The sequence below is a fragment of the Scleropages formosus genome, chromosome 22 (genome assembly GCF_900964775.1).
Source record: "Scleropages formosus chromosome 22, fSclFor1.1, whole genome shotgun sequence".
NCBI lineage: Eukaryota > Metazoa > Chordata > Actinopteri > Osteoglossiformes > Osteoglossidae > Scleropages > Scleropages formosus.
In genome coordinates, this window is record NC_041827.1 from 11,362,665 (window position 1) to 11,375,440 (window position 12,776).

General features: G+C 40.2%; 1 protein-coding gene across 5 annotated transcripts in view; it reads left to right on the forward strand.

Annotated features, from left to right (window-relative positions):
- The window catches only part of kcnq2b (potassium voltage-gated channel, KQT-like subfamily, member 2b), a 35,801-nt gene that overhangs the window by 4,747 nt on the left and 18,278 nt on the right, over nucleotides 1-12,776 (forward strand). For all 5 annotated transcript variants that reach the window (XM_029247829.1, XM_029247830.1, XM_029247828.1 and 2 more), the window contains exons 2-4: nucleotides 10,160-10,250; nucleotides 10,500-10,626; nucleotides 11,132-11,307. In XM_029247829.1, coding sequence (XP_029103662.1) covers nucleotides 10,160-10,250; nucleotides 10,500-10,626; nucleotides 11,132-11,307 — 394 coding nt within the window. The remainder of the gene's footprint in view (nucleotides 1-10,159; nucleotides 10,251-10,499; nucleotides 10,627-11,131; nucleotides 11,308-12,776) is intronic.

A 12,776-nucleotide genomic window follows, 5' to 3' on the forward strand; every position in this document is an offset into this window, starting at 1 on the left:
CTCTGAGGAGTTGATGGAAAATTAACGAACAGCTTCATTCTGCATAGAATTTATGTGTGATATGATTTTGGACTGTTAAAAAGTATGGAAATGTTAGTCAAACACTGCGAATTCTCAAGAAATGTTTTTCATTGGTGTATTGGAACTGGAAATGTTACTGCCCTGTGATCAATAACATTACTGGGTGGTGCAGCTGGTAGCACTGCCACCTGACAGCGCCTGGGCTGTTTGGGTGTGAGTCCGAATGCCGCTCAGTCCATGTGGATTTAGCGTGTTCTCCTTCTGTTCAAGTGTGTTTCCTCCCCCAGTCTGACTCTAAACTGCCTGTAATCTGTGAATCTGTGTGTGTGTGTGTGACTACCCTGTAATGGACTGGTGTCCCATCCAGGGTGCATCGCTCCTGGCCTAGTGCCCAGGCATTCTTGAGCACGAGGAGAACATGCTAAATCCACACGGACCGAGCTGAATTCGGACCTGCACCCAAACAGCCCAGGCGCCGTGAGGCATCAGCGCTGCTCGCCGCACCACCCAGTGGCTGGGTATTTGTATATTCTGATTTTGTAATATCTTACGGGGGTGCGGTGGCGCAGTGGGTTGGACCACAGTCCTGCTCTCTGGTGGGTCTGGGGTTCGAGTCCCGCTTGGGGTGCCTTGTGACGGACTGGCGTCCCGTCCTGGGTGTGTCCCCTCCCCCTCCAGCCTTGCGCCCTGAGTTGCCGGGTTAGGCTCCGTGACCCCGTATGGGACAAGCGGTTCTGAAAATGTGTGTGTGTGTGTGTGTGTGTAATATCTTACATTGCTTCTTCTGTCTCTTTTCATTTGCTGTATAGTGATGTCAAGGGACCTTTTGGGTTTTACTTAGCTACTTGTGGTTCATGTTGAATTCATTTTGTATTTATGGGGCAGCAGAAACAATAAATCCCACTCTTAACCTCAGTTTCTTGTTTTTCTGCTGCTGACTAGACCAGATATGAACCTGCTGTCATCTCTGTGAAAGATCAAATGCTATGTTATAGATATTTTCTGTGATGCAGTTGTTGCATTGATTTGTTGGATTGGTTTACCTTCTGAAATATTTATCCTCCACAGAGGTACATTTACTTCTGTAGCAAACATAATTTAGTGAAATGCACCTGCAGGAAATAAGGATTCTAAAATAAAAAAATGGCACTTGGGAGAATGAATGCACACCGTCTTTAACAACTCAGTTATTAGTTATAAGAGACACCATTAACAATCTCATTCTATGCAAGTTATGAACTTTTACATTGTTGATGCTTCATCTAGCTGTCAAATGAGCTGAGAACAAAGTACTGATGGCATTTATTAGTTGCATAAAATTGGTTACATATTGAATGGGCTTAGATAGCTTTTCTTGTGAAAGAGGCAAATTCATTTTTACCCGATTGTATATGAATTATTACTTTGACTCGAGTGGGACCTTCATGAAAGATTTATCTTTTCCTTTTTTGAGCATGCTATGATTTATGCCGATGATTTTTGAGTAATAACCTACAGTTATGTAAATGTAGTGATTTTTCTGATTGTACATACAGGATTACCATAAGATGCTTCCATTTACATTACAAGAATTTGACTTTACAAGGAGCTTCATTTAATATTCCTGCATGCTGTTGTAATGCTTGGAGTGATAAAGTAGTCCCTGATTGATCAAAAATAATTAACTAAACTAAAATTGAAAATTGAAATGAATTAACTAAAATTAATTAATTTTAATTTTTCCATTTACTTCACATATTTCATTGTATATTTCTGGGTCAAAAGAATAAAAAAACTCCCATACTAGAATTCTCACCTTTAGGACACAGTTATTTATCAGATGACACTAATTCAGGTTGATAGGATTGAAAAATTACTGAAAATGAGTTCTGATATAATGCATTCTGTTCAGTGTGATTTTAATTATTCAATTAATTAAATAAACCACAACCCTTTTTCATGAATTGCATTGGAAACCAGATTTGGGGAAAAAAAACATCTACAGTTTTTTTTTTTTATAGGGAGTATAATATACACACACACACACACACACACACACACTTTCAGAACCGCTTGTCCCATACGGGGTCGCAGGGAACCGGAGCCTACCCGGCAACACAGGACGTAGGGGACACACCCAGGACGGGACTCCAGTCCGCTGCAAGGCACCCCAAGCGGGACCTGAACCCCAGACTCACCGGAGAGCAGGACCCGGTCCAACCCACTGCGCCACCGCACCCCCCGAGTATAATATATTTGTTAAATTGAATTTCTACTTCAAGATGTAAAGATGGTCATTCTGCATTTGCAATTAACTTATTGTTGCACATATTTATGTATGGAGAAATATGCACTGCTGACCCTGGGCTAAGAGGAAGTAATTAATGTATGATCAGCACACAAATACAGTTATTGAAGGAGAGCCTGGCAGGCAAGAGCATTGGCACAGTATGTTTACATGTAAATTTAATTTAATATATGCATTTCTCCAGAGACACAAATTATTTAGGGTGCACAGAAATGCAGCTCACTATGAAGAGCTTTAGATGCAGACACAATTATTGAAGTCTAGCATACTTGGTTGATGCCACCATTTTTCTGCTCCCTACAGAACTGAGTGCCACACAGGTAATATGAGGGAGACCATGACAAATGTGGTGCAAATTTCTGAAGCCATTAAGAGGTCAGAAATTCTGGAAGAGATGCATTTTGAGACCCTTCTTTAATGCTGCAGGGAATTCAGCAGTTATGAGGGAGACAGGGAACCCATTCCACCCAGTCAGGGCTAAAACGAAGAACCTGCAAACTTCAAATTGTGGACTTCTTGTGAGTGGGACAAGTGGCCAGAGGTGGAGGACTGCAGCGCTCTTGGTTGTTACAGGAAGCGATCTCATGCTATTTCTCTTTATTAATATAAAATCTGTGGCACTGGCATTTGTGACACAGTAGCTCTCTTAAATTGCTGTTTAGCTGTACTACATTATGTTTACAGTATGTAATTGTATGTATTTTTTAATTCATTTTTTTATTTTATATATAATATTTATTTCTTTTTATTTATTTATTAATATTTCTTTTTTTTATTTTTATTTGAGGTTGGCTATGTTTTCTTTCACAACAGCAAAACATATACAAAATAACCTTATAAAACAAAACAAAGGACAATAAAGATATTATTGTAGCATCATGGTGAATTACTTCATGCAGTTTAAAACAACTCAGGAACTACTGCTTGGTCAAGGGGTAGCTTCATGTTTTAAAAAGGTGAATTAAGTACCTCCAACTATAGTTTAATTTCTCTTGCATGATTTGCATTGTTGAAACGTTGTAGGGTAATACTACTAGCTGCCGTTGCTGGGAGCATGACTCATAGAATCTTCTGGAACATTTTGGGTCTGAAAATACAGTATCCTTTCTTTAACTAATGAGGGAGAAGAGCTGTCAAAACATCGGAGGGTTACAGTGGAAGATTTCCATGATTCATATAAATACCTGACCATGTTCAAATACCATTTAAATATAGTGAGATTTATTAATGTTTTTCAACCCAAGGTTCTGTTAACTGGACGGTTAGAAGTTATACTTTGTGTTGGCTGAGATTCTTATGGCCGTACAAACATTCTTTATCTTTCCTGTGTCAAGTACTGCAGGATATGAGCCCCTCTTTTAGCTGGTTTGTTGGTTTTGACATCTATTATTGTCACTTAGGGTGTTTTGATTTAAATTACTTCTCTTAAGCCTCATAAAAAGAGACTAATGGACTTCTCTGAAGAAAAGGATCATAACGTAATGTTTTAAACTGCTGTGTGAGGACTTGAGATTTTCTGAGTCAGGAGTCACTAATAGCTGCATAGATCACTTCCAGCTTTTTTATTTCAGTCAGAGGAACAATTTTTTGGCATCGAGATGCTTCGCATTTCTGTCAAGGTTGAGATGCTGCTCGACACGCAACATGACAAAACATAGACTGCTAGCAAGGTCCTTTGCTGAGAGTTGACAGCCGGGAAGAAAGGAAAGAAACAGAAATTGCTGGATTCAGCTCAGCCGGAGCTGCAAGGTACATGGAGTCCAGGTGTTCAGAATTGTCACAGTGAATGAGAATTTGGCAGAACTGATGTACTGAAATGATTTGTTTGAGATTCCTTTCCGAGATAATCTCTTGTCCACATATTAATGAGTAGAGATATTTATCACCTCACTATCGCTACCGGACACGGAGAGAATAGTGTGTGTATACGGTGCGTTGCAGTTTCGGGAGCCCTGAACATTTTCCTTGCCCCGTGTGTTAAAAATGAGATTAACAAGATCTGGGATCATTGACATTATTCAATTCAATTCAGTTCAATTTATTGTATTTTCATAGAGCGCTCTTCTCGCACAGTGACAGAGCGCTGAACAAAGGCATAAGACAAATGCACAAATAGATAGTTGGCTATATATTAAATTACGCTCTTATCCTTGCAGTGATTAAAGATGTAAGTATACCTACTGGTCACGGAGGAAAGGACCAAAAACCCCCAACCGAAAGTCAAGGGAAGGAAAAAAAGCCTTTGGGGGTCTAAGTGAGAGGGGCAGCCCACCCCTCCTGGGCTTTCCAGATTAAAAAAGACTTTTAAGTCAATTTACATCTAATAATAACCTTGTAGATGAGTGTTAACTTGATGTCCCGGTTCACACAGGCACGTCTCGTCCATCATGGGCAGGTGGTCATCAGCTTCAGTCAGCATGGGGTGCTGGTATCACGTCCGGTATCACATTATGAAGTGTTTGTATTAGATTTGGCCACAAGCAAACACTAATACACTAATAAAGTAACTATAGACCTTTTCAGCTTTATTTAGTGACCTTGTTTAAGAGAAACAGCACCAGCGTTTCTTGTCCTGGTCTTCAGGTGCCTCTTCTCCTCAAGTTCATTTATTCAGCCACTACTCCGGCATTGTTTTTGTTTGCTTGTGTATCTTATAATGTTATAAAAAAAAAAAAAATTTGGTGGAAGGGTATCAGGATTTGTTGTTCCTGTGTTTTATGCACCTACTTGAACAATGAACCTCGGTGAAGCAAGTGGTAGGGAAAAAACTAGATTTGCTTGAGATTTTCGTGTCTGCAGCTATGTCTCCTTCTCTCAGTGTAATGCATAAATTGTACTGTTGCTGAGATGTACGTCGTTCTGGACAAAAGCGTCTACTAAATGAATAAATGTAAATGTAAGTTCAGTGGACCGAGAATCGCATGTAAACAGTGATACATCATGCTTATAAAAGAGTCGTAACTAGAACAGCAGTTAAGTACAGTATAGTAAAATCCTTACCATAGTATTAAGAGTGGCTGTGAACTTTCATTAACTTTTTTCATCAACCAAATATACATAATTTACTACTATTTTTTTCCAAAGACCTATAAAAACTGTTTTTGCATTGTCTGTTTAATGAATAGACTGTTTTTTTTCTTCTTTCAGGACCCTTTTGCCAGTACATGTTTTCCAGCGTTGCACATCTTCTGGGATAAAATAGATTAGCCCCCAAGTCTGTTGTGTTTTATGTGTGATGTCCACATGAAAACAACATCAGTCAGACAGCAGCAGTGACAATCGATGTGGCTTTTGTTGTCAAATCTGAACGAGAACAAAACATGCGCTATTAGCATAAGTGTAGAAAATAAGGTGGAAAATCCTGGGCATTCAAAAGGTTCTTTTTAGGATGATGAAAATTGTTCTTCTGTGCTAGAAATGTCAGTCATTATTCTGATTATGCAAAAGTGAGCTTCAGCACAGTAAATCTTTTACAAGAGTGGCCTGAACATTTTTTTATGTCTCGAAGTTATACTGACCTGCAAATAAACCATTGTTTGTGGAAAAATCTCTTTTTAAGGTTTGATGAATTTTAGTTCAACCTTAAAGCTTAGAAGTTTTCTGAAAAATTGATCATGTCATGGTTGCTTGTCTAGCATTATGTGTTGCTTTGGACAGAGGCATCAGCCAAATAACACACACACTCTGTCTGAAACCGCTTGTCCCAAACCAGAGCCTAACCCAGCAATATAGGGCACAAGGCTGGAGGGGGAGGGGACACACCCAGGATAGGACACCAGTCCATTGCAAGACACCCCAAGCGGGACTCGAACCCCAGACCCACTGGAGAGGAGGACCCGCTCAAACCCGCTGCACCACCGCACCCCCTACTCAACTAAATAAGGATTATTAATAATAATAAAATGATTAATAGTTGAAGACTTGTCAAAAACTGAGGGTCTTGCATGTGTCTAGTAGCCAATAGTGGAAATTTTGTTAATCTGTAGAGCCACTGTTGAGCACTATGTTTTTTTTTGTATTTCCTGTTTAATGAATACACTGGTTTTTTTTTTCCAAGAGCCTTTTGCCAATACATAATTTCCAGGAAGAATAGGTTTATGGCTGTTTTACGCCATTCACCGATGTAGTCTGTAGCTTAACAGTAAACACATCTCTGTCGGAGCTTCTGCTGTGACCTCGAGTTTTCTGCATTTCGTGAGTTGGCAGAGTGGGCTGCATCTCGTCTATGCCATCTGGCAGCACCTGTCTCTGCTGGGTTGTGTGCAGTCGGATGAATGATGGAAACACAGCCCACAGTCAGTGTGTCAGAGGAGACATTTGCTGTGGTTCGCATTATCTAGGAGCATTGGTCCATAACCCAGGCAACAGAAAAACCAACAATTTTTTTTCAATTTTATAAAAGGAGAAAATAACTTTTAACAGTATGGCATGTATTTGTTCATCATGTCATTAATTTTAACAGTTTGCTTGTGCAAATAGTCATTGAAATTAGGAGGCAGGTTACTCTCAAAGACACACACACACACACACACACACACACACACACACACACACACACACACACACACACAGAGAACTCACAAGAATTGCCTACCCTTTGGCTATGGGAGGGAGTAAGACTACCTGGAGAAAACCCACGCAAAAAAACAGGAGAGAACACATGAATCCTAACAGAAAGAGCTTCGATCAGACAGATCTTGTGAGATTCAAAGTGTAAAGCCCATATATGATGAGCTATCCTAAATTTTAACTTGAGATACTTCATCAAACATATTCAGGGATTCTGACTGAAACTGGCATATCCAACTTTAATATAATAAAACTTTATTTTACATTGTGTCTTTAAGAAAATATACAGTATAATAATAAAACAAAAAAAAATGTATAATAAAGACACAACAACAAGACGACAGCAAAAGAAGACATAAATGTAAGAAGAAAATCACAGTGAAAGAAATGATCAGAGGAAGGCAAAAAGAGCACAGAAGTATATTTGAAGACAATTCTAAAAACGCAGGCCTTTAGGCTGGATTTAAACATGCCCAGAGGAGGAAATATTTTAGGGGAAGGAATTATGAAGTTTCAGGGCTTAGTAGAGTGTTTAGCAGGAAAACTCTATATCTTCTATGGAGTGTAGGTGAGCTTAAGGGGTATGAATGAAACAAAAGACAGATGAACAAAGACCACCAAGTAAGGAATAAAGTGATAGGTGGTCAGATCCATACAGAGGTGCCACCCATTGTAGAGCTTTACAGGTTAGTATGAGGATTTGGAAGTAAACTCAAAACCTTGTTGGAAACCAGTTCACATATCCTAACAGGTTTGATGTGCTTGCTAAATGTGGTTATCTATCTATCTATCTATCTATCTATCTATCTATCTATCTATCTACCAGCAGCAGCAGCAACTCCATAGTGAAATTATTGAGAAAAACATGGAATTCCTAGCAACTGAGATAGAAGATGAACAATTTAATTGCAGCATTCAAAAGTCCAAAGAGACTTTCAAAACAGGAAAATACAATGTCATTAACTATGTCAAAAGCAGTACTGAGGTCTAAGAGAATCCACAGCCATCAGAAGGTTTTTATTAACTTTAACTAAAGGAAGTTATTTTAAGCCAGACTGAATGGGTTTAGAGAGCTTATTTCTAACTGAGTGATCACTGACTTGTATCTGAACTGCCTCTTTTTAAGATCACATTTATTTATCTAGCAGACACTTTTGTCCAAAGTAACTTTCAATGAACTATTGTTATCAGCCCACACACCTTATTCACCAAGGTGACTTACATTGCTAGATACATTACTTACACTGGGTCACTCATCCATACATCAGTGAAACACACTCTCTTGCACTCACACACTATGGGTGAACTTGAACAGCATGTCTTTGGACTGTGGGAGGAAACCAGAGCACCTGGAAGAAACCCCCACACAGACTCAGGGAGAACATGCAAACTGCACATAGACTAAGCAGGGATTGAACCCACATCCTCTTGCACCACCCAGGCACTGTGAGACAGCAGCACTACTCACTGTGCCACCGTGCCACCCAGATTATCTTATTATCTCATTATAAGATTATCTAGGGCATGATTTGTTTTCTGAGCACAGATTTGACTAGTGCTGTTTTCATTGTGCTGGTACAACATCAGTGTTCAAGGGTTCATCAGTCAGATGTAGAATAAAGCAGCTAAGAGCTAGAAAGCAGGACTGAAATAGAACAAAAGAATAGGATCTCCTGAAGAATAGGAATATGTTCCCCTAACCTTCCTTGAAAACTGTTTCAAGAAGAGGAATTTACTGGCAACATATATTGTCCTCAGGTTGACATATTGAACCTTATCTCATATTTCAAATCAATGAGCTATAGTTAGAGACCAGATTCTAGTGTCACAGAATCGACTGAAGCCTGTTTTGGACCTTCTTCTTAACTCATGACTATGTCACGCCTTACAGATCACAACAATTTAGCACAAACTTTATGAAATCCATGTTTTTCATAAGCCAAGCAAATGATAAAATGACTTTTGTGAAAAATAGTCACATTGTAATGTACTCCGCAGCATCATGATAATAAAAAATACTTCAGCACAGTACAGATAATACAGGTTCCCTTGATGATGTATTGATGTCATTAAAGTAAAAGGCAAGAAGCCGAGTCACTGAGGTACTTATTAGCCAGAAATCATGTTAATCTTGTTAACCTAATGTATTATAAATTTATATACAGCTTTCACAGCAATGTGATTTATTTTGTATGGAAATGGTTTGGTATAGTTCTACAGTTGATATGTCTTGGCTTTCCTTTTTGCTTTCACTATACATTCCTCCACTAATGACCCCGCTGTTCTTTCGTGATTTCTGTGTATCTCAACATTTTCATTTGCTCATTTAGCAAACGCTTTTTCTCAGTAAAATTGTGTGTAATATTACGGAGACTGAAGGACCAGCATGGAACTTGTTTAGAATCCTTGACTGAAATTATGAAGAAATATTGTAGGTTTTCTAAAAACATCTCCAGACTTTGCCCTTTGCAAAACTATTAAAAAATGAAGTAGATAGCCTTCTTACGATTGGGCAGCATTGTGCACTGGAAAAAGATTTCTTCTCAGCATGATTATAGTAGTAGGTGCAAGCTATTTCAGAACAAACCACCGTCAGGTGTCGCCTCTGGACGGGAGTCTGACACAGATGCCTATTGCGGTAACGTCCGAACACGGAGGTAAAGTACAGTGACCACACGTGCGGAGCGTATTTATAAGTGCACGGTGCAAACTGGAAAATACAGCACAGATGTGATGTAATAAACATAGAAGAAAGACACGGATGTGATATTTGTGCAAGTTAATAGATGAAACAGGAATATGGGATTAGAGCGTAGAGGCGTCATGAAATACGGGACCGGAACACGAGAACCGGACAGGTGTACAGGATGGCTCAGACAGGGCAGAACCCGGGACTCGAACACAAACGCCACCGGGGCAGGACTTGGGGGAGCAGTGAGTAAACCAGGCTATTGCAGTAGAGCGCTGACCAAGAATCCATCACTTTGGGTTTGTTCTTTGGTACTTTCATAGCTGTTGGAGGTTGAGTGTGACATTATGAACAGGTGTGTGGCTTTGGGGTCATGAGACAGAGCTACGCCTCCCGTTGTCCGCTGTCCATACCTCGGGGGTTATTGCTCCTCGGACGTGACATCAGGTTGCTTTCTAAAAATAATTTTCACATTTTTCACATGGATTCATAAATTCGCAAGAATGTGTCAACACTCCTTTTTGGACATCTCTTCACATATTTGTTTGGTTCAGTGGATGGCTATTTTTAATGCAGTTTTTTTCTCTTTTCAGCTTTCTGTTAGTCTTCTCCTGCCTGGTCCTCTCTGTGTTTTCAACAATAAAGGAGTATGAGAAAAGTTCTGAAGATGCCTTGTATATTCTGGTAAGTTCTTGCGGTAGAATGTGGATCTCATGTGTTATACACTGTTTTCTCAGCATCATCACAATCTTTTTCTTTCTTAATGTTCCATGTTGTCCCTTCGATGATTTGTTTATAATTTTTGCGCTGCAATACCTGCTCATATAGTTGCTCTAAATATCCATTCTGCTCATGGTAAAATATGTGATAACAAGGTATAAATAATAGTAACACTAGGAGGTTCAGTGCTGATGACTTTCTGCCTGTGTTCAGGAAATCGTGACCATCGTGGTGTTTGGGGTGGAGTACATCGTGAGGATATGGGCAGCGGGGTGCTGCTGTCGATACAGAGGATGGAGGGGGCGGCTCAAGTTTGCCCGCAAACCCTTCTGTGTCATCGGTGAGAAATCCACAGAGGATCCCTGATGGGGTGTGGGAGCTATGTGTGCTGTGTGATTCCTCCCTTCTTCTCTTACCATGTCTCTCACACTGTTACCAGACACAACAAATACATGCAGTTTTTTGTAACTCTCATACAACACAGTTGCAGACCACACACACACACATTATCAGAGCCGCTTGTCCCATACGGGGTCACGGGGGAACCGGAGCCTACCCGGCAACACAGGGCGTAAGGCCAGAGGGGGAGGGGACACACCCAGGACGGGACGCCAGTCCGTCACAAGGTACCCCAAGCGGGACTCGAACCCCAGACCCACCGGACAGCAGGACTGTGGTCCAACCCACTGCGCCACCGCACCCCCTAGTTGCAGACCATATAAGGGAAATTTTAATTTTCTTTTGCAGTCTGATTGGCAATAAAATACATTTTAAGTGTGATATTGAGTATTTAGCTGAACTCTGTCCTTGCGATGCTCATGAAATGAAGGGCTCTCTCTCCCTAGACATCATGGTGTTGATCGCTTCCATCTCGGTGCTGGCAGCTGGGACCCAGGGTAACGTCTTTGCTACCTCTGCCATCCGGAGTTTGAGGTTCCTGCAGATTCTGCGAATGATTCGAATGGACCGCCGGGGTGGCACCTGGAAGCTGCTGGGTTCAGTTGTGTATGCACACAGCAAGGTAACTGGCTGTGGGATCATCGTGCTGCTCAGCACAGGTGCCTTTGGAGTGCGTCTGATTTTGTGTGAGGCTGTATCGCAGCCATGTCATCCTGTTAGCATTGGGTCACCATGTGCTGCGTGAAAAGCTGGTTTAGCAGAGTATTAGCTGTGTATCTTTCATATCGCTTACAGCTTTAGAGAAGGGACCCTTCAAGATGTTGCATTGGTGTGATTTCGCAGAATGATGCAACTGCTTTCTGGGACAGGTTTTGGCTTAATATTTGTAAAGCAGTGGGTGGTTTAATTGGCAAATACACAGACCTCCGAGGAAAAAATCTATTTCATGAAAATTCTTTCTGTTCAAGCTCAGAAGTGCTGGTTTAACCATCTTGTGTCATATAGCCGCTCTACACTGAGAAAAAATGTCGCTGGATAAGTGGATTAGAAACTGTATGAGTGATTAATTTCACTGTGTGCCAAAACAATTTTCAATTATTTTCACTCTAGGCATTTGCTACTATTAATCTATAGCAGTGTTTCTTAAACCGCTGGTTATGAACCAAAGTGGGTTTTAGATATCTAAACAAAGAGGAATAACCAGAAAAAGTAAAGCTACAGGCCTGATTTAATTTTTTGAATTTCAGGTTTTACTCGCTCATTATCGATACCTGCTTGTCCAGGTCAGGGTCGTGGTGGTCAGGAGCCTACCCCAAAAGCAAAGGGAATTAGATTAGTCATGGTACACCTTGGATGGGACCCCAGTCCATTCTAGGGTGGGATTTCCTGTTTCTATCTGCTTTTTATGGTTTGTTTCCAGCATTACATTAGTGCTATGCAAGTGTATGATGAACCAGACTTTGGATTATTTTGAGCTAAAACAGTCCCATAAATAGACTTCTGTATGAGATAATTTTAGATCGCAAGCTAAGCGAATAATTGACTGAAATATGTCCCGTCACGTTAATCAAACTGGCTAGCCTTTGTGCTGCTTATAACTTGTTCACAGTAAAAAGTGAAGTTGAGAGAAAAATGGAAATTGTACAGCAGTATAGTTTGCTAAGTTTTAATACAGTTTACCAATAAGATGCCACCAGAGTGGCATGTGCAGGACAAATAAAGGCTGATACATCTTATTACGTCTCTGTATTAACTGCCACGGGGTATGGATTGGGTTTTTGGAGTCTGCCATGGTTAACTGCTTCTCAATGAATTTTACAGACAGATTTTATAATCGAAGACAGATGAGGTAAAGTTTGTTATTTGCTGTAGTGTCAAAATGAAAAGCAGTTAGGGCTGCAAATTTCTATTTTAAAAAATTATGATATGATGAAAAGATTGATGATGTGCTGGAATCTAGAACCTGAATGATGACAGAACTCAAGTACATTCCAAAAGCTTGTAGAGAGGGAAGAAATAGATGAATCTGGGGAACTTTTATCCATGAACTCATTTGTTAAATAGTGGCTTTGGAGATTATATCTGTGGGAG